The sequence below is a fragment of the Theropithecus gelada genome, chromosome 2 (assembly GCF_003255815.1).
Source record: "Theropithecus gelada isolate Dixy chromosome 2, Tgel_1.0, whole genome shotgun sequence".
Classification (NCBI taxonomy): Eukaryota; Metazoa; Chordata; class Mammalia; order Primates; family Cercopithecidae; genus Theropithecus; species Theropithecus gelada.
Genome location: NC_037669.1, coordinates 39,729,482 through 39,752,448, shown reverse-complemented (window position 1 = coordinate 39,752,448; position 22,967 = coordinate 39,729,482). Strand labels below are relative to the sequence as shown.

The 22,967-nt window shown below is 37.3% G+C and overlaps 1 protein-coding gene across 3 annotated transcripts in view; it reads left to right on the top strand.

Moving 5' to 3' along the window:
- GSK3B (glycogen synthase kinase 3 beta) overlaps nt 1-22,967 on the top strand; it is a 260,978-nt gene that overhangs the window by 231,346 nt on the left and 6,665 nt on the right. For 2 of the 3 annotated variants that reach the window (XM_025375801.1, XM_025375800.1), the window contains one exon: nt 6,970-7,068. The exons of the other annotated variant lie outside the window; for it this stretch is intronic. In XM_025375801.1, the coding sequence (XP_025231586.1) occupies nt 6,970-7,068 (99 nt within the window). The remainder of the gene's footprint in view (nt 1-6,969; nt 7,069-22,967) is intronic. 3 annotated transcript variants of the gene reach the window in all.

Genomic DNA, 22,967 nt, shown 5'->3' with positions numbered 1-22,967 from the left:
GGAACTATGTAGAAGTAGTAGTGACTGTTCATTTTAGAATTCTTAACTTCTAGGATGTTTGCTTGAAAAAGGTTTACAAAGTACCCCCCTTCACATCTTGGACCCCGCCCTCACCCACACTCTGTGTCTTCAGGTGTGGCAAAGCCTCCGAGATCCCAGATCTTTTCCATTTCTTGTCTTCTTAATTTCTTCAGTTCTTTCCCCCTTACCCTTCATTAGTTACCCCTCTCTCCTTATCTAAGGCCAAAATGACAGTCTATTTACATACATACATCTATAGATTTACATCTATAAAACTATTTACGTAGTATTTACTTTGTATTAGGTATTATAAGTAATCTAGAGATGATTTAAAGTATATGAGAGGCTCAGGCATGAGAATCACATGAACCCAGGAGGCAGAGGTTGCAGTGAGCCGAGATCACATCACTGCACTCCAACCTGAGCAACAGAGTGAGTCTGTCCAAAATATAAAATAAAAAATAAAAAAGTAAAGTATATAAGAGGCTCTGTGTAGATTACCTATAAATACTACTCCATTTTATGCAAGGGACTTGAGCATCTTTGGATTTGGGTATCTGAGGAGGGTCTTGGAACCAGGCCCCCAGGATACCAAGGGGTAACTGACTATACATTACATATTCTTGTCCAGACTAAGAAACAAAACTGCTATGGCCTTCAACTGGGCATTCAGATGCACAGAAGGATAGGTGATGTGGTAAGAGAGAGTAAATATATGGGAGAAAATGGGCAAGATGGGCCATAAGGAGAGGGACCACAGACCACTGATACGCCGTTTATTTTATAGATTATTTTTAGCAGCTTTGTCAAAATGTCTTATTACAAACTCCGGTCCTCTTTTCATTGTTAGATTTTATTTTAGGTATCGGGCACATGGTTATCGAGATGTTTTCATTTGACAGTGCCGCTGTCCTAAGTGGTTGCCTTTCTTGCCAGATTGTTTTTTCAGTTGTTCTTGTCAATTTCTGTTGATCAGACAAGGACAGTTATCTTTTTATCTCCCTATCCTGGGACCTTACGTAGTTCATGTTCAATACTGTTAGGTGGATGGATGGGTATGTGGGTGGGTTGATGGATGGATGGATTTTAAAGAAGCCTTTCTATATTAGGTGATTTTAATTGAGACGGGTAAATCTGAATTTCTTTAGAATGAAAACCACATATTAATACTTTTTTGTACCTGGAACCATGAAGTTTTCAGCCATCACAATTGCTAGAAATTATTTTACTTTCCTGCATATAAGATTGTGGGTTAAAATTGAACTGATTTGAAGTAAAATGACATAGGAGCTTTCTGTTCCTTAACAAGAACCAAAATAGCTACCAAGTCTGATTGTGAGAAAACAGTGTCTCCTAGAACCTGATAATTAGGGCAGTAGTCTTCAACTGTCTTCCCAGGGAAGACTATTTGATGAGCTGGACTAAATTTTCTCATTTAAGGGGAAAGGAAAATGAATAGTCTTCTCTCAGTTTTAAGCTTTTCCTTTCATTCATTTTTAATAAATCTTAGCATCAATTTGTTGCTTTTCTTTACCACAATCTGATAGCATTTAATATGTAAATTAGTACAAAATTTAGATATTTAGGTACCAATTTGAATAAATATTATTGGCAGGGGCTTTGCACCAGAAGACATTTTAAAACTACTACATTAAAAATACAATTTCCCTTGCTAGGGGCTTAGAGTACGGGATTAATGTAGAGTGACTGCTTGTGAGTTTGGGGTTTCCCTTTGGGGTGATGAAAATGTTTTGGAACTAGAGGTGATGGTTATACAACATTGCGAATGCACTAAATGTACTAAATGCTGAATTGTGCTGAATTGTACACTTTTAAATGGTTTATGTTAATATAAATTATACCTTAATTTTAAAAAAAAAAAAGCTTTTCTTGAACTTTTTAAAGTTCATGCCGTATCTGTGAATTGCCAAAGTGTGTGCTGTAGCTCAGAGGATAATGTACTCCTGTAGCTAGTTATGGTTATGATTTATGATTTTTTCTTCAAACTGTGAAACATATTAGAGTGAAAATTAGTACTTACAGGCTAAATACTTAAGTAACAAGCATGAATCAGGGTTATCCCAGGTAACTGGGAGAACCTAAAACTAAACTGGGAGAACCTAAAACATTACCTAAAACTAACAACAAATGTTTTTATGTACAAGCTCGCTACCACTACTTGCTACAGAACTTGATTCTTCAGAGAAATAAGTACATTTGACAGAAACAGCTTCCCCCATGCAGATAAAAAGCCTATTTCAAACTTGTAAAAAGTAACAAAAATAATCTTACTGAGTAAATTGGATAAAGACATTTTCAGTTTTAATAAAAGCAGTGTTACTTTAAACAAATGTTTCTCAAATCCTTTTTCCACTAGTGTCTAGATAAGTCTTATCTGCCATTGGCTCATAAACAGCTGGGTAGGTTGGTCAGTACATCCAGTTGTACATACATACACATACAGACACACATTCTCATTCATATTCTCTTTGCTATGACACCACCACCATTTAAAAACATAAAGAATATGTTTGTACAGTATTTCCTGTAGTCAAATATTGCTAGAGTAGGACAGGAAGACCTAATATATTTACATCAATGAAAGATGCAGATATGTCTTATTAATATACCTACTCCAAAACTTTGGCCACATCTTTCCCCGAGATATTTTTAGTTCTCAGACATAATTTTAGCAGATAATGCCTTTGTTACGTATCACAGTGCTTCTGTGGGCTTTTTCTGTAAGTTGATTACTGACTCATTTAGCTAATTTGAGATACAGGTTTGTCATGTGGGTTTTTTTTCCCCCTGTTAAACTGGTAGGGTTTTGTTTTTGGTTTTGTTTTGTTTTGTTTTGTTTTGTTTTGTTTTGTTTTGTTTTGTTTTTGAGACAGAGTTTCGCTCTTGTCGCCCAGGCTGAAGTGCAATGGCACGGTCTTGGCTCACTGCAACCTCTGCCTTGCAGGTTCAAGTGATTCTCCTGCCTCAGCCTCCCGAGTAGCTGGGATCACAGGTGTGTGCCACCATGCCAGGCTAATTTTTGTATTTTTTAAAAAACCTATTCTTTTTTTAGTGATTATTATTATATTTTTAAGTTCTGGGATACATGTGGAGAAGGTGCAGGTTGGTTACATAGGTATACGTGTGCCATAGTGGTTTGCTGCACCCATCAATCCATCGTCTACGTTAGGTATTTCTCCTAATGCTATCCCTCCCGTTGCCCCCTACCTCCCCAGCAGGCCCTGGTATGTGATGTTCCCCTCCCTGTGCCCATATGTTCTCATTGTTCAACTGCCACTTACGAGTGAGAATATGCGGTGCTTGGTCTTGTGTTCCTATGTTAGTTTGCTGAGAATGATGGTTTCCAGCTTCATGCATGTCCCTGCAAAGGACATGAACTCATTCTTTTTTTATGGCTGCATAATATTCCATGATGTATGTGGGCCACATTTACTTTATCCATTCTAATACATTGATGGGCATTTGGGTTGCTTCCAAGTCTTTGCTATCATGAATAGTGCTGCAATAAACGTATGTATGCATGTGTCTTTATAGTAGAATGATTTGTAATTCTTTGGGTATATACCTAGTAATGGGATTGCTGGGTCAAATGGTATTTCAAGTTCTAGATCCTTGAGGTATCACCACACTATCTTCCACAATTGTTAAACTAATTTACACTCCCACCAACAGTGTAAAAGCGTTCCTATTTCTCCACATCCTCTCCAGCATCTGTTGTTTCCTGACTTTTTAATGATCGCCATTCTAAATAGTGTGAGATGGTTTCTCATCGTGGTTTTGATTTGCGTTTCTCTAATAATCAGTGATGATGAACTTTTTTTCATATGTTTCTTGGCCACATAAATGTCGTCTTTTGAAAAATATCTGTTCGTATCTTTCACCCACTTTTTGATGGGTTTTGATTTTTTTTTGTAAATTTGTTTAAGTTGCTTGTAGATTCTTGATACTAGCCCTTTTGTCAGATGGATGGCAAAAATTTTTCTTATTCTGTAGGTTGCCTGTTCTGATAATAGTTTCTTTTGCTGTGCAGAAGCCCGTTAGTTTAATTAGATCCCATTTGTCCATTTTGGCTTTTGTTGCCATTACTTTTGGTGTTTTAGTCATGAATTCTTTGCCCTTGCCTATGTCCTGAATGGTATTGCCTAGGTTTTCTTCTAGGGTTTTTGTGGGTTTAGGTCTAATATTTAAGTCTCTCATTCATCTTGAGTTAATTTTTGTATAAAGTATAAGGAAGGGGTCCAGGTATAAGGTATAGTTTAATGGTCTTCTACATATGGCTAGCCAGTTTTCCCAGCACCATTTATTAAATAGGGAATCTTTTCCCCATTTCTTGTTTTTGTCAGGTTTGTCAAAGATCGAATGGTTGCAGATGTGTGGTGTTATTTCTGAGGACTCTGTTCTGTTCCATTGGTCTATACCTCTGTTTTGGTTCCAGTACCATGCTGTTTTGGTTACTGTAACCTTGTAGTATAGTTCGAAGCCAGGTTGTGCGGCCTCCAGCTTTGTTGTTTTTGCTTAGGATTGTCTTGGCTCTTTTTTGGTTCCATATGAAATTTAAAGTAGTTTTTTCTAATTCTGCGAAGGAAGTCAGTGGTAGTTTGATGGGAATAGCATTGAATAATCTATAAATTACTTTGGGCAATATGGCCATTTTCACCATATTAATTCTTCCTATCCATTAGTATGGAATGTTTTTCCATTTGTTTGTGTCCTCTCTTATTTCCTTGCACAGTGGTTTGTAGTCCTCCTTGAAGAGGTCCTTCACATCCCTTGTAAGTTGTATTCCTAGGTATTTTATTCTTTTTGTAGCAGTTGTGAATGAGAGTTTGCTCATGATTTGGCTGTTTGTCTATTATTGGTATATAGGAATGTTTGTGATTTTTGTCATTGATTTTGTATCCTGAGACTTTGCTGAAGTTGCTTATCAGCTTAAGGAGATTTTGGGCTGAGACAGTGGGGTTTTCTAAATAGACAATCATGTCATCTGCAAACAGATAATTTGACTTCCTCTCTTCCTATTCGAATACCCTTTATTTCTTTCTCTTGCCTGATTGCCCTGGCCAGAACTTCCAATATTATGTTGAATAGGAGTGATGAGAGAGGGCACCCTGGTTTTGTGCCGGTTTTCAAAGGGAATGCTTCCAGCTTTTGCCCATTCAGTACGATATTGACTGTGGGTTTGTCATAAATAGCTCTTACTGTTTTGAGATATGTTCCATCAATACCTAGTTTATTGAGTGTTTTTAGCATGAAAGGCTGTAGAGTTTTATTGAAGGCCTTTGCTGCATCTGTTGAGATAATCATGTGTTTTTTGTCATTAGTTCTGTTTATGTGATGAATTACATTTATTGATTTGCGTGTGTTGAACCAGCCTTGCATCCCAGGGATGAAGCCGACTTGATCGTGGTGGATATGCTTTTTAATGTGCTGCTGGATTCAGTTTGCCAGTATTTTATTGAGGATTTTTGCATCGATGTTCATCAGAGATATTGGCCTGAAATTTTCTTTCTTTGTTGTGTCTCTGCCAGGTTTTATTATCAGGATGATGCTGGCCTCATAAAATGAGTTAGGGAGGATTCCCTCTTTTTCTATTGGTTGGAATAGTTTCAGAAGGAATGGTACCAGCTCCTCTTTGTACCTCTGGTAGAATTCAACTGTGAATCCATCTGGTCCTGGGCTTTTTTTGTTGGTGGACTATTAATTACTGCCATTGGTCTATTCAGAGATTCAACTTCTTCCTCGTTTAGTCTTGGGAGGGTGTATGTGTCCAGGAGTTTATCCATTTCTTCTAGATTTTCTAGTTTATTTGCGTAGAGGTGTTTATAGTATTCTCTGATGGTAGTTTGCATTTCTGTGGGATCGGTGGTGATCTCCCCTTTATCATTTTTTATTGTATGTATTTGATTCTTCTCTCTTTTCTTCTTTATTAATCTGGCTAGCAGTCTATCTATTTTGTTAATCTTTTCAAAAAACCAGATCCTGGATTCATTGATTTTTTTTTTAAGGGTTTTTTTTTGTGTCTGTATCTCCTTCTCTTCTGCTCTGATCTTAGTTATTTCTTGTATTGTGCTAGCTTGAATTTGTTTGCTCTTCCTTCTGTGGTTCTTTTAATTGCGATGTTAGGGTGTCAGTTTTTACATCTTTCCTGCTTTCTCCTGTGGGCATTTATTTAGTGCTATATAAACTTCCCTCTAAACACTGCTTTAGCTGTGTCCCAGAGATTCTGGTATGTTGTATGTTTGTTCTCATTGGTTTCGAAGAACTTATTTATTTCTGCCTTCATTTTGTTATTTACCCAGTAGTCATTCAGGAGCAGGTTGTTCGGTTTCCATGTAGTTGTGCAGTTTTGAGTGAATTTCTTAATCCTGAGTTCTAATTTGATTCACTGTGGTCTGAGAGACTGTTCGTTATGATTTCTGTTCTTTTGCATTTGCCGAGGAGTGTAGATATCTATCTACAGAACTTGGTCCAGAGCTGAGTTCAAGTCCCGAATATCCTTGTTACTGTTCTGTTTCGTTGATCTGTGTAATACTGACAGTGTGGTGTTAAAGTCTCCCACTGTTTTTGTGTGGGAGTCCAAGTCTCTTTGTAGGTCTTTAAGAACTTCCTTTGTGAATCTGGATGCTCCTGTATTGGGTGCATATATATTTAAGATAGTTAGCTCTTCTTGTTGCATTGATCCCCTAATTTTTGTATTTTTAGTAGAGACAGAGTTTCACCGTGTTGGCCAGGCTGGTCTCAAACTCCTGACCTCAGGTGATTCACCCACTTTGGCCTCCCAAAGTGCTGGGATTATAGGCGTGAGCCACCGCGCCCGGCCTAAACTGGTAGTTTAATGCAGAATCTTATTTTCACTCTTACCAATAAAATGGTTTTGCATACAAAGTTAAGAGTGGACTCTAACATTTGTGTCTTAACCTTCTATAGAACTGTCAAGTAATCCACCTCTGGCTACCATCCTTATTCCTCCTCATGCTCGGATTCAAGCAGCTGCTTCAACCCCCACAAATGCCACAGCAGCCTCAGGTAAGAACATTCTAAGTCTCTTCTATAAAAACATATTCTGGGCTGGGCGCAGTGGCTCACACGTGTAATCCCAGCACTTTGGGAGGCCGTGGTAGGTGGATCACCTGAGGTCAGGAGTTCGAGACCAGCCTGACCAACAAGGGGTGAAACCTCCTCTCTAGTAAAAATAAAAAATTAGCTAGGTGTGGTGGCAGGTGCCTGTAATCCCAGCGTCTGGGGAGGCTGAGATAGGAGAATTGCTTGAAACTGGGAGGCAGAGGTTACATTGAGCTGAGATCGTGCCACTGCACTCCAGCCTGGGTGACAGAGAAAGACTCTGTCTCAAAAAAAAAAAAAAATTGTTTTTCAAAAGACATGATTACCTTTCATTTCATTTGATGAGTATGAACATTTAATACCTTTTATGTATCAAAAACAGCACAGCCAAATGAGTAAACCTGAATAAAATTTTTTGCTTTATTTCCAAAAAGCATAAAACAAAAGTACCCACCAGGACCTTATATATAAGATATAAATATCTTCTGATAATGATGTTAAATTCTGTCATCTTAGCAAAAGGATCACTTGAGGCCAGGAGTTCAAGATCAGCCTGGACAGCATAGTGAGACCCCATCTAAAAAATAAAAATAAATTTAAAAAAATTTTTTAAGTTAACGGTTTTTATGTAATTTCAGTAGGAAGTCAAATCAAATGAGATGTTTATAGCTGAAAACATAAATATATTGTTACTGAAAATAATTCACTTTTGTTTTTTTCCCCTCAAATGTAAATTATAGTAGTATACTAGAGAGGCAAATTTCCAAGAAGTGTAAGCTATAAGTTTATACTTATATTTAATCATTTTCTTTAATCATTTGAAAGGACTAAAACTGCAATGCAAATACGTTTAACTGAGATTTAGATCAGAATGTGACGAGACTCTTACATACCAAAAAAAAAAATTATTCACGGGTTAGAGCTAGAGTGTACTGTGGGCCCGAAGCCAGCTAATGGTGAGGCCTGATTTAGTGAGAATCGGTGTCCTTGGAGATACTCTGAAAATATCCAGCCCTTAAGAGTGAAGTGAAGTTCTTCCAAATAATGACTGGATGCTTTTAAAACTTAAAAGCTTTTAAAAGTTAGAAACATAATAGGTAGCACAATTAGGAGCTCAGAATTTGGCACCTTTATTTTCTCTCTCTCTGTCCAAAAAGCTAATGGCAGGAGCTGACTTCATTTTCTTTAAATAGTCTTGACCTGAGTTGGATCAGATCCATTTTTGCCTAAGGGTATTTATGCTGCAGGAGAGAAAATCTTTGATTACTAGTTCTCATCATTAAACAGTAAGGTCAAAAACCATGTCCCGTTTGATATGGTGTTGTTTCTGTCTAATCTTAATCTTTTAAAATGTTGCTAATAAAGATATAAAACATTCTAGTTCATGTTCAGGAAAAGTCTGGAAAGAAAGATCTCTTTTCTTGTTCCAAGTTTATCAGCACATGCTACCTTGAGAAAGTCATTGAACTTTATTAGTTTTATTAGTGTCTTATTCATTTTCCCAGTCTGTAAAATGGAGTGGCAATTACTTTAGGACGACATTTGTCTTCACTTGTCTTTATTTGTCTGTACTTTAGGACAGCATTGCCACTCCATTTTGCAGTTGAGAAAGTGTGCTGAAATCTGCTTTAAAGTGTTTAAGGTAAAAATATTTTTTAAAGTATGACCTATTTAGAATCAAGACAGAATTGCTATGGGCCATTAACAAATTTAATACTGGCCCAGGTTACATTAATTGTTTACAATATGAAAAAGGCCCTAACCCTGAACTAACACATTTACTTATTTTATTGAGCTCATTTCCACAGTTTTACTTAGAATGGCTTTACACGGTGTATAAAAATGAGTAGGTTTTGAGCAGTTTAAACTAACTTTCTTAATGCAGGATACCAAACTTAATTAATGATTGTGACTTATGTTTTTGAGCAAATTGTCTGCTTAGTAGGAGCTTAGTATAACCTGATTTTCATGTTGTTTTGATACAGGTTACAGCAAACCGCAAAATAATAATAATAATTTACATGTGTATATTTTTACAGCTGTAGAAATCAGATTTCAACATAAAAATAGAAACTGACATTGAACTTTGACTCTGAGAGTTTACTCCAAAGTTGAATTGGGGTATGGGGAAGTTAATAGAGGAATGGTAAGCTGAGGTCAGAGCTAAAATTAGTTTAGAGAAATGCATGCTTTGAGTACCTTAATAATTACCAAAGAGGATATTTCAGATATTGGTCTGAGCTAAAGTAAATAAAGAAGTGTTATAATTCTGTTAAAATTTTCCATTGTTCATTAGATAAAAGCACACTGGTGTCGTAGAAAAACCGGTGTTTCTGGCCCCACTGTTTAAGAAATATTTCTCCTTTAGGGCCTCAGATTTGTTACTGAAAGAGATAGAGTAAGTGAACTTAACATCATCATTTTAACAAGAAATGTGAGTTTCAAATAGATAACTTTTTTTAAAGTTCCCCTCATTGTAACCCAAAAACAGTTTAACCACAGTATAGTTAAACAGTTTTCTATGGCGCTGCAGTAGTGAAGCCCCAAGTATGTCACCAAACATACCTCAGGAAATGCTGGTCTAGACCAAGTGATTGATTGCTTGGCCTTCTGGATGCCTGTAGTTAAAGATTCATGTATACTTTAAATAAGAATTTGTCAGTGTGAGTTACATTCTTTTGTAAGACCTTAAAATATATAAGTCCCCAGCCAGGCGCGGTGGCTCTCGCCTGTAATCCCAGCACTTTGGGAGGCCGAGGCAGGCGGATCACCTGAGGTTGGGAGTTCAAGACCAGCCTGACCAATGTGGAGATACCCTGTCTCTACTAAAAATACAAAAGTAGCCGGGCATGGTGACGCGTATCTGTAATCCCAGCTACTCAGGAGGTTAAGGCAAGAGAATCACTTGAACCTGGGAGGCAGAGGTTGCAGTGAGCCGAGATTTTGCCATTGCACTCCAGCCTGGGCAATAAGAGAAAAACTTTGTCTCAAAAAAATATATATATACATATATATATATATCTCCTCTGTTTCTCTTAGATTTGGTTTCCTTGTCCAAAAGCAGGAATAATAAATATCCACTACATAGAGTTGTAAGAAGTAAGATATAAAGTGTTCAGAGTGCTTATTAGCACTTTGCCTGCCCATACAGTAGGCTCTCAGTGAAAGGAAACTGCTATTGCTTTTTTTATTACTGTTTTTGCAAAGTTAAGGACACATCAGACATGCTTTTTTTTTTTTTTTTTTTTTTTTTTTTTTTTTTTTTTTTTTTTTTTTGAGGCGGAGTCTCGCTCCGTCGCCCAGGCTGGAGTGCAGTGGCGCAATCTCGGCTCACTGCAAGCTCCGCCTCCCGGGTCCACGCCATTCTCCTGCCTCAGCCTCCCGAGTAGCTGGGACTACAGGCGCCGCCACCTCGCCCGGCTAATTTTTTGTATTTTTAGTAGAGATGGGGTTTCACTGTGTTAGCCAGGATGGTCTCGATCTCCTGACCTCGTGATCCGCCCGTCTCGGCCTCCCAAAGTGCTGGGATTACAGGCTTGAGCCACCGCGCCCGGCCCAGACATGCTTTTTTTAAAAAGCCATGTGGAGGGCAGGATTGACATCCATCCTCTATGACAAAAGAATCTATGACTTTTCTTTCCTGGATAAATGGACATGCATCTCTCCACACTGTCTAGACAGAGTGAGGGACTGCTAAGCTACAGACATAACCAAAGCTTTCCTCACAAAGCATTTCAGGATCTGCTCCAGAGTCCAAAAAAATAAATAAATAAACTGTTAAGCTATAAAGTTCTAGACCTTGAATATCTGAACCTGGAAATATTTCAAATTTAAATTTTCAAAGAATTTCTTATCACCCACCTAAGCTACATCACCACGGTAATATACCCCAAATAACCTGGGGAGAATTGATTACACTATGAACCCCTAAGTAACTAAACTAGTTGTCATACTTAATTTAAATCAGTGTAATGGAGCACATAACATCAAAATGATTCATATTTTAGAGGTGGAGCTACTTTTAGTTTATAACAGTCATATCAACAAGAAGCAAAATAATACTTAACCTGTTTTCAGTAGCCTGAGAATGTGCCTGCAAATCATCTAAAAATGACCTTGCATCACTAAAATACAAATTCAAAAGAGTACCATAACTGAATTATCATCTGATCTGTTAAAATACCATTCCTGTTGTTGCTCAGCATCGTTGCAATTGAGGTTCTGTCAAGTATATTTGTGTCTAGAGCAAGATCATCGGAATACAGAGGCTCCTAGATAAACTGCTTGGGACACTTTTTACGTTGCTTATAGCTGGCTTAAACAAGAATGGAGTTTTCTGACATTTGTGTAGACCTGGAAACAAAGCTCAATCCTAAAGTATGTGGAATAAAAGCAGAAAAACAAAGCAGATTGCCAAAGATGCCATCAACCATGATCATACTGACTATATTATGGTGAAATCAACTTCAGATTTTAGTCAGTTACTGTTGTTAGCCAAAGCTGTTAAATGGTTTTCAGATATTTAAGTCTTAATATTTTAAATATATTAGAGGCTGAAATCTAATTGTCTATATTGCTGCTTCTGAAAAAAAGCAAAAGAAAATAGACATTTTCAGCCGGCGCGGTGGCTCATGCCTGTAATCCCAGCACTCTGGGAGGCCGACGGGGGCAGATCACAAGATCAGGAGATCAAGACCATCCTGGCTAACACGGTGAAACCCCGTCTCTACTAAAAAATGCAAAAATTAGCCGAGCGTGGTGGCAAGGCGCCTGTAGTCCCAGTTACTTGGGAGGCTGAAGCAGGAGAAGGGCATGAACCCAGGAGGCGGAGCTCGCAGTAAGCCGAGATTGTGCCACTGCACCCCAGCACTCCAGCCTGGGCAACAGAGTGAGACTCTTGTCTTAAAAAAAAAAAAAGAAAATAGACATTTTCATACCCAGATTGTGGCCTAAAATCATACCGTCCTAATTCTAGGAATATATAATTATTCTCTGTCATCACCAACAAACTTTGACTAGTACAACAAAATATCACAATTCTTTCTCACCTTCTTTGAAAATGGTAAAGATTGTGCCAGTATTAAGTTTGAGGACATTAACACTGAGGGAACTATTTTTGCAGATGTTTCAACTTTCCTTTTGTTGTGTTCTGCAACTGTATGTGAGCTGATAAAAACTTATGGTAAAGTATTATAGTATAAAACAAGAGCTGTAAGAATTTAGACTTTTTAGTTCAGTAATTCCACTTTAGGGATTTTAACTTCAGGATAAATATTTTGGAAAGAAAAAGGCTACCATGTACAGACAGAGGAATCTCATAATATATATAATAAATTATATAATAAAAATTCTGTATTAATATATAACAAAAAGGAGAGCCAATGTAACCTGAATGGTCAACAGTAGGAAATTGTTTTAATACATTACAAAATCTCCGTTTTTATGTAGCCATAAAAAACAATTTTCCTGAAGCTTATGGACATTCGTGGAAATACTCATCCTAATTTATGTAGAGAAAATTTTAAAATCTCATGAACCTTGTTGGTTACTATTGTCAAAATGTTTATTTTCATGTGGATAGGGACTAGACAGAAATATACAAAACTGTAAACTGTTGTGCTAAATTAGTGGGTATGGATGTTGACTTTTTTTTCCGAAAAAATATTCTTTATAAGTTGTTTTTAAAATGCTTTAGTATCTAGAGGCATTATTGTTAATCATGGCTCTGATTGACATGAGAATCTCTTGAAAATTACGCATACTACTCTCAATTCTTAAAGTATAATTTATTTGGTGTGTGTGTGGGTTTTTTTTGTTTGTTTGTTTGTTTGTTTGTTTGTTTTGAGACAATCTTACTCTGTCTCCCAGACTGGAGTACAGTGGCGTGATCTCAGCTCACTGCAACCTCTAACTCCTGGGTTCAAGTGATTCTCATGCCTCAGCCTCCCAAGTAGCTGGGATTACAGGTGCGCACCACCATACCTGGCTAATTTTTTGTAATTTTAGTACAGACGGGGTTTCACTTTGTTGGCCAGGCTGGTCTCGAACTCCTGGCATCAAGTAATCTGCCTGCCTTGGCCTCCCAAAGTGCTGGGATTACAGGAGTGAGCCACTGTGGCCAGCCAAAATTCATAGTATAATTTCCTATGTTGACTGAAAAAATATATATATGTATTTTATATATATAAATAACATATATAATATATATATGAATGGTCAACATAGGAAATGTTCAACATTTATATATATAAAATACATAATATATATTATATGTGTCTTATTTTCTTTGTATGCCCAGTCAACTCATTCACTCCATTTAGGAGACCATGCATCTGGAACATCTAAAGTAATAAATCTCAAGACATTACTGTTTTCTTAATCAAATACAAACTGTTTTAGAGATCATCTGCTCAGATGAGTTGAATGTGAGATGTTGTAGGGAATTTCAACTAGAGCAGTTTTCTGTGTTTATCTCTTTGGTATATTGGTCATCTGCATAAAATTTCGTTCAATGCAGTGGTTCTGCTGTTAAAAACCACTGATTTCAGTCCACCCCTCATTATCTACCGAGAAGTGGTCATCTATCCCATGGGTATGTATATTCAGTAATAGCCATTACTGCAAGAATGAACACCTTTTTATCTTTGCATCACTCTATTAGAAAAGTTTATCCTTTTTTCACCCTGAAATTTATTTCTATATGCCTTCTTCCAGTCAGTGATTCTACTGTGAAATTATAACAGAACCATCCAGATCCATGTAAAAGTCCTTCAAATGTTAATGATAGCTAACTTGCCCTCCATACTAATGACAGCTTTAACTCCTAATCCTGGATTTGTTCTAAAGTATTACGGTGTTGGATTTTCTACACAATTGTATGTCATCTGTACATTTCATAAACATGTCAGTTTTTTACCTCTATCCAAGCAACTAATAAAACATATCAAAGAGGACAAGGCAGAGCCTACTAGAAATGTTTTGCCTTTATTCAAGTTACTGATAAATTAATTGGAACTGGACTGGGTTTCCTAGAAATTACTCTTCTGGTGGTCTCTTAGTTGATTGGTCATTCCTCTTAGTGACTGGTCATTCCTCTTGTTTGCTTAACTACAGACCAACATTTAAAATACTCATTTGTATGAGGAGGTTGTAAAAAAAAACACTTTGTAAAATGCTTCTTTCTTTTAAGAAAACTTTCAGCTTTTTTCCATAAAAAAAAAAGTAACCATATCAAAGATGGAAATCAAACCGTTGTTTTTAAGACTTGGGGAAATTTCTAGTGCCTAAATATCTGTAAGCTGTGAGTTTCTGTAATCCATTTTAGATTTGTTTCTTGGACTATAGATTGTGAGTTTAAAGACATTTAAAATGTATACATTGCCCTTACCTTCCTTGAGGCACATTTTTTTTATTAGGATTTTTGTTACATCCTTTCAAGTTGAAAACCCTTCTAACAGAAGAGGGAATCATGATAACATTTGGATGAGGTCATTGTACGTGGTGAGCCAACTTAACTTGTCTTCATCTTGGTTTGAAAAGCTCTTGCTGTTACTTTATTTGCGTTGAGATTATTGCAATTACTTGATCAAAGTTTGTTCATACTTTTCTATTTCTTGTTAGTTGTTAGCCTCTTTTGAAGACTTTAGCACCGAATCATACCTGTTTGTTCTTCAAACTTCTAAAAATTCATCTGGCTAAAATCTGGTTCAGATTTTGCTATGGCTGGTGGCCCCTTTGTCTTACAATTACAATTATTTTCACCTCAGAATTCCTGTTACCTACATACTAGCCAATTCTTTTTAGTTGGGCAGAATTAAGCACAGAATAATTTCTCTCATTGTTTGTTTCTACTGTTTTTGAGAGGTGAAATGTTAAGCAAATGGTCAGTTTATTAGATGCTTGCTTTTCTAAAATGAGAGTTACCCTCCCTCATCCTTTCCCCAAGTACTATTAATATTATACCTGGCCTTTGGGCCAGTTTTACAGTGTACATTGGGAAAGCTGTATTCATATTCTGTCTAATGTAGAAGCTGCAGTGCATGCCCTGTTGTTTTTCTTTGTAAAGTTCTTCCTGTTTTCTCTTTATCTTAACCCAAATAGATGTTAAATTTCATAAAAGTCTGCAACTTTAAAAAAAAAAAAAGGCATTTTTGTCTATCGAGAGCATAATAGTGTATAGTTATTTTAGGAAATAAAAATTACCTCTATTCTACTTTCAAAGATAATCACACATAACATTATGTTTTAGTCTGTATATGAATGGGCAGAGAGACATGCTTTTTTAAAAAATGGGCTTAGGCTATTTAGAGGGTGAAGGTATATGACTATAGTATTCAGCCAATATCCTAAGGCTATACCATAATTAACTTACTATTCTTGGACATTTGGTTTGTGTTGAAGATGGGGTTTTTTGTTTTTGTTGTTCTGAAAAATGCTTTGAAGATATCTTTGCATAAAGCTGTACTTATTCTTCTAAATTTTTAGAAGTAGAGTCAAAAAGTATAAAGAATTTTAGAGTTTAATGTCAAATTGCTTTCCGAAAGCTTGTCCTGCTGTCAGTTCATACTCCCCACTGTCAATACAGGCACTTTTCTATTTCCCCATTGCCCCATTTCCTCATAGAGTGGGAGTAGGGGAAGTACAGTGTGCATGTGTGCACATACACATTTTTAGGTGTTACCAACTTGATAGCCAATTAATATGTGCATCTCTTTTAGGTACAATGCTGCATCCATTTCCTCCTGTTGGCTCTGCATCTGAAATACAGACTTCCATTTTGAACTATACCATTTTGACAAATTCACTGACACCGAGATTATATCTACCCCATGTTAGAGTTTCAGGTTCACTTTGTGAGTTTGTATATAGAACCTAAAATCAAACCAGCTTAGTCATTATTCTCACCAGAGCAGTCCTAGACATTACTTCTAGAAGTTCTCGCTTTCTGTGCAAAACATGTTCTCTCCTATCAAGTCAAAAATTTTATTTGGGTTTTTCCCCCCCTCTAAAAGTAATTTAAAATCTGGATTAAGTTGGAATCCCCTATCAGACATTTTTCCGTGTATCCCTGAAGTGTTCCTCAGTTCCTTGCCTAAAGTCACCTACTTTTATTTATATGTCCCTTTTTTTTTCTTTATTCCTAAATTAAGCATTTTAACTTAAAGGTACGGTGAAAATGTTACCTGTGTGTCCCCATGATCTTCAGTTTTCTGCCCTGAGCAGCCAAACTTCCTAAATAAAATGTGCCCTGCCCCAGACCTCACAGGGAACTGAGACCTCTCAGCTGCCAGCAGATCAAATGTAAACAGTCTTATTGACAGGTCTTCTAGGTATCCTGGTGGATGGGTTGACTCACAGGCATCCGAATTTTACTTCTATTTTTATAATCACTGAAGTCTACCTTAGTGTTCTGTGCCATATCTTTTCCTTACAGGTGTACTTTGATTTCATGAGTGTAAATTATAATTTCAAATTAAATATAAGTTTAGGGTATACTTTGATTCTCTGTAATTATCTTGTTTGTTCATGTGCCAGTTAATAACACTAACATCTAAGACATAGTTTTACAGTAGAAGCATTTCCACTTGGAACAGCTTGAGTAGGAACATCCTGAGTTAGGTACACAGTATAAATAATATCTCCCAGGCTGTTAATTTTATCTTCTAGAGAGATTGACCTGTCATAAGACATTTTTAACTATTATAGAAAGAGGACACCTGATAAACAGAAACACATAAAATGTGCTTGGAAGAGATTGTTGTTGGGCAAGAGCATAGTAAAGGAAATAAGGGAATAAAAATATACCTGGCCGGGTGCAGTGACTCACACCTGTAATCCCAGCACTTTGGGAGGTCGAGGCAGTCGGATCACTTGAGGCCAGGAGTTCGAGACCAGCCTGGCCAACATGGCGAAACCCCATCTCTACTAAAAATACAAAAAAAAAAGAAATTAGCCAGGCATGGTGGTGTGTGCCTGTAATCCCAGCTACTTGCGAGGCCAGGAGAACCCCTTGAACCCAGGAGGCAGAGGTTGCAGTGAGCTGAGATTGCGCCACTGCACTCCAGCCTGGGTGACAGAGTGAGACCCTGTCTCCAAAAAAATAAAAAACCTAATGTTTCCAAGTGTACTTATAAAGTGCATGTAAAACACAAAAAGATTCATTGGATATATCTAAAATATGTTATTTTACTAATATGCCAGCAATAGAAATAATAAAATATTTAATAATTTTGTAGCTTTTGGAGAACTTGAAATGTGTTGAGAACAAATAAGGAACTGAATTTTAATCTTTAATGTCAATTACTTTAAATTTAAATAAATCGCCTTATGTAGTTAGCAACTACTCTATTAGAGAATATAAATAGAACATTTCTGTGATTGCTGCTGGGCCAGATAGTGAGCATTTCAATAAATTAGAAGAATTAAATTTTTATGGACACACAGATCTAGAATACTGATTCATGGTGGCAGAGCCTTTGGAATCCTGTCTCCTATGTTTATTTTCTCTCTTCTCCTCCCAACCCATTTCCTTGTTTTTACTCTCTTTTCATTTAAATCCTTTGGCAATAGGTGTAAGTGGAGACCTTCCATTCACTCTCCTTCCTGCTCCTCATTTGGACCTTTGATCAACCACATTTGGGACAGGGAGCATGGACAGGACCATTTGTGGGCGGGGGGTGGGGGGATGCAGACAGCAAGGAATCAAGGCAAGAACTTCTGTGTTTATGACTTGAGCATTTGAGTGGGGCAGTTTCCTCAGTATTGAGACAGTTGATCCATTAATCCATGACTCCATTATCTAACAACTCTTACAGATCTCTTGAGAATCTTAAAAAAAAAAAAAAAAAAAAAAAACACTGTAGATCCTGTCCTATAAAAAGAGATGTATGTATACCAGATATGGAATTTTACATACGAAAATTTACTCCAGGACAAAAATCACAGCCTTATGGACTCTTTTGGGAACCTGATACTTAAGGGTTCTACCCTTGGCTTCACTGTGGGATTGCCTAAGTTGTGTTTTACGTCTTATGTCACACAGAATAAAATTGGTTTTAATACATGTGCCAATTTGCTTTGCAGTATCTGGTACAAAGCCATAGAGCCATGAATTTTTCAGAAAATAATTGATTCCTGAGAAAACAATTCTGGAAAATAGACTTAAATCTAATATAATCTTTTTTTTGTCTTGTACAGTTTCTTAGAAGCACACCTAATTATGTAGGGAGACTTTGTCAGTGATTCCCTCATTGGCTTGTGAATGCAAACCCTAAATGTCATTTAAGTTCTTTGACATATGTATTTGTTACCTATTTCTGCATATTAGTTTACCCCCAAACATTTAGCTATTTAAAACAAGAGTAAACGTTTATTGTCTCACATAGTTTCTGTGGGTCAGGGATTTAGAAGCAGCCTAGGTAGGTGGTTCTGGGTCAGAGTCTCGTGACATAGTCAGAACATTAGCTAGGGATGCAGTCATCCGACGACTTGCCTGGGGGCAGAGGCTATACTTCCACAGTGGCTGTCATTCATGTGGTTATCAAATGTGTGCTGGCTGTATGCAGGAGGCCTCAGTCACTCAGTAAGTGGCCCTCTCCATAGTGCTACTTAAGTATCTCACATCATGGCAGCTGGCTTCCCCTAGACTAAGTAATCCAAGAAAGAAGGCAATGCGGAAGCCACAGTGTCTTTTATGTCCTAGCCTTGGAAGTCACACACCGTTGTTTCTGGAATATCCTATTAGTTACACAGGTCAGTCCTATTCAGTGTGGGAATGGACTGCATTAGGCATGGATACCAAGAGGCATGAATCATTGGGGTCATCTTGGAAAGTAGCTACCACAGTGTGTAAGGATGATTTTGTACCTTCCTTTCCTTCCCCACAAAGCTGATTGTTCTGTCTGTTTCCTCTGAAGTCCATCCTTGGTTTGGGGGAGTTTTTTTGTTTACTTGTTTGTTTTTCCATAGTAGCATTAGACAGGTGATAATGGGGGTTGGTTTATAGGAAGCTTCAAAGTCAGTGAAATGTTAGCTCTGTAGTTGTTTCCAGAGCACTTATATCTCTGTACACCCCATACTGAAAACAAAGTAACTGTGCTGTTAAATTTTCTTATCACAAACTCACTCTTCTCTTTTAATGTAACGTCTCTTACAGATAATAGAAATGTGCCTGTAGAAATCACAGTGATTTTATTGAGGTTAGTTCTAAATGAAAGTCACCTTAATCTCTTTTCTTCTTTTGCTAGGAAATCTTTTTTGCTGCCCCCTAATGCCCATAATATGGATCATTCTCCTTCCTTGTGCTCTGTGTTCCACTCCCCTGCTTATTAGCTACATGGTCTTGGGCACATTCCTTAATCTATTTGTGCTTCCTTTCTCCTATTTGCAAAATGGAGGTAACAGTTGTACCTATTTCTCAGGGTTGCTGTGTGAGCTAAATGACATGACTACAAAATACTTAGTGTGGTGTCTGGCATATTGGTCAGCAGTATGCTGTCGTTAGTATTTACTTTATTGATGTTGGTTATTGCAGTCACGCTAGATTATACATATATGTGTTTTTAGATGTCCCTTTTACCTTCCCATCTATTGAACAATTGCTGTATGCCAGATACTATGCTAAGCACTTCATAGGCCTAATTTCCTAGGTGGGTAGTATCACTACCATTTACCAGTGAGGAAAGGAGAGAGAGATTAAATAATGTGTTCCAAAATCATACAGCTATTAAGTTGTACAAGTAGGCTTCATACTCAATAAATCTTTATAGAGTTGGTTTAGTTTTAAGAAAGATATATCAGTGTGAAGTTCAGAAGAGCATCTCTGGTGGAAAACAAGAGACTGTAGAGTTGGTTAATGATCTATAGTCAGATCATTTATAATGAAAATGATCTTAGCCTCTCTTTTAAACCATAATGCCATTTAGCATCACTTTACCAGTGCATATGTAATGGGAAAGGAATGTAAGGAGAAGCAAATGAGCTTTATTGTTTTTATGTTATGGAGTCACTATTTAAATGTTTGAGAAGAAAAGTTACAGAAATTACACTAAATCCAATGACAATTTATCAAAATTTTAAATGAACAAACATTTTTAATAGAAAACTCATTAATTCGGATTCCATTGTGTAAAAATAAATTTACAGAATGATGGTGGGAACAAAATAAGCATGTGCCAAGATTTGTTTCTTATTTCTAAAAAGATGTTAATCTGTGTTATCTTGTTTCCTGATTGTTCTTGAATTAGTTTCTTCCTAGCCACCAAGAGGTCAGCTCCTCCTACTTTTCTTGGCCAAGGGGCCAATCCATCTTTATGATGGGATTGTAGAGATTATGAAATGTAACTTTATTCAGTCAGTAATTGGGTGGTCTTTTAAGCCTACTATTGAGTATCGAATTTATAGAACTTTGCCTTTTTTGTTTTACTTTTTCCCTCTCTGTACTTTGTCTTCCTCTGAAAAAGAGAACTCTGTTCTTCTCAGCAGGACATGTGTGATTTGATTTTAAGTGGAGCTCATTGCATCAGGCGCAAGTTTTTTTGAAGAATGTCTATAGGACCGTGACTTTTGATATCAAGGATATTTATAATCAAAATAATTAGCCATTAAAATTATGTTCACTAAGTGATTTGAAAATAACTGAAGAGAAAAATATGAGGTAATTACAGATCTGAAGAGCATGGGTGTCCATCAAATTTTATTCAGAAAGTGAATTTGTTTCTGGTTTTATGCTCACTTAAAAGGCTTGTGCTAGGCCGGGCGCGGTGGCTCAAGCCTGTAATCCCAGCACTTTGGGAGGCCGAGACGGGCGGATCACGAGGTCAGGAGATCGAGACTATCCTGGCTAACACGGTGAAACCCCATCTCTACTAAAAAATACAAAAAACTAGCCGGGCGAGGTGGCGGGCGCCTGTGGTCCCAGCTACTCGGGAGGCTGAGGCAGGAGAATGGCATAAACCCGGGAGGCGGAGCTTGCAGTGAGCTGAGATCTGGCCACTGCACTCCAGCCTGGGCGACACAGCCAGACTCAGTCTGAAAAAAAAATAAATAAATAAAAATAAAATAAATAAAATAAAAATAAAATAAAAAAAGGCTTGTGCTTTTTACTGTGATCATGCAAGCAGTCACTGAATGTATCCAAGAAAGAGGAGACTGGTTTTGGCAGTGTCACAAGCTCACAGACTGTAGTCAGTGAAAGGACATCTGCACATTGGTGCCAAATAGGATTTTGCTAAAGAGCCCATTAACATAAATGGGCTGGTGGCCATGTAGATGAGGTAAAACTGAAGTCAGCCCTGGCTGATGTCAGCCAGTGTAGTTAATGGGTGCCGTGGCCAGAGCTGCTCTCCATGTTGGCATGGGTGCTGATGTAGTGGTCAAACAGATAGATAAATTTCTGATGATCAGTGCCTTTCTTAAGTCCTGGGGAAGACCAGAATGACAGTTCTACCTGTTATCTTCCCATACTGAAAATGAGAAGGAAATGCTGTTTGATGATGGTCATGCATAGGTTCTGAGTGTCATCAGAGCATGTGACACGATGCAATAAGCATGGGTTTGTGGTGTTCCAGGTTTTCTCTGGATTTTTTTTTTAATGCAGCCTGTGCCTGAATCATGAAAATGAACATTTTTATCTGAGAAAGGCTTGGAGGAATCTGTGGTCTAGACAGGAATTGATGTTAGGTTATTGATGCGCAGAATGTGGATGATCATTGAGGGTAAAACTTCCTTTAAACAGGGCAAACCTAAGGAAGGTCAGGAGGTACGAATGAAGTGTTAGCATAGTTCTTCAGTGATTATTAGAAAAGGTGGTCATCCTGGCTTTGGAGAGTCGGTTCTATGTCATGTACCCTTTCCTGCCACCTGTTCATTTGCCATACCGATAAATTAATATAACCCCATGCCATGGGCTATATGAACCTAATGTGTGGATTCCGATGCCATAATATCTTCACTTGTGTACATGATAACGAGATTAGAAGCAGCTTTAGCTATTTTGAAGGAAATTAAATGAATTAAACCTAATCATTCACATTAAGAGATATTCGCATTCCTTCCCCAAAGGCTGTGCTAAATGTATATAAGGGCAGATTATCAGGAAATTAGGAAGTATAATTTTTATAGATTGGCTTTAGAAATGAGAAACTGAACAGCTAATCCATCATAGAGTTCCCTATGTGTCCTTGGGTCTTTTGTGTCTCCCTCTAATTCAGAAATTCAAAGTAGAAAGATCCAGGACCAAATGTTAACATTCAACCATGACATTGGTTATTCTGCTCACCATAGCACATGGTAGATCCACAAATCCCTTCAGTCCTAGAGAGACAAAAAACTTCTGAGTCTGCCTTTTGGTGTCACCAACCTTGATGGCATTATGGCTTCTAGAGAGATGGCTTTTCAAAGTTGCCCATCCCAGTCAAGCCACTTCTCTTGCTCAGGGCTTAGTGTGAAATCTTCTGGGAAAAAATTTGGCTAGCAGTACTTTCCCAGTCATTAAGTGAGATGACAAGGATGCAACTTGATAGCCACTAAAACAGCAGTCTACTAAACCAATTTGGACACAGTTAGATGCCCACTTAAATGTTAATGGATGCTGTGAAATAATAATAGACCTTAAAAGGGGGAAGGAGACCATGGTTGTAGAGTTGTACGTATTTCTAAAAGATTAGGGCAAAGTAAGCTCTAAGTAAGTTCTAAGTCAGGATTTGACTACAAGATGCTTTCCTTTTTTTAATTTTTAATTTTTGTGGGGACATAGTAGGTGTATATATTTATGGGTTACCTGAGATATTTTGATATAGACATGCAATGTGTGATAATCATATCAGGATAAATGGGATATTCATCACCTCAAGCATTTATCCTTT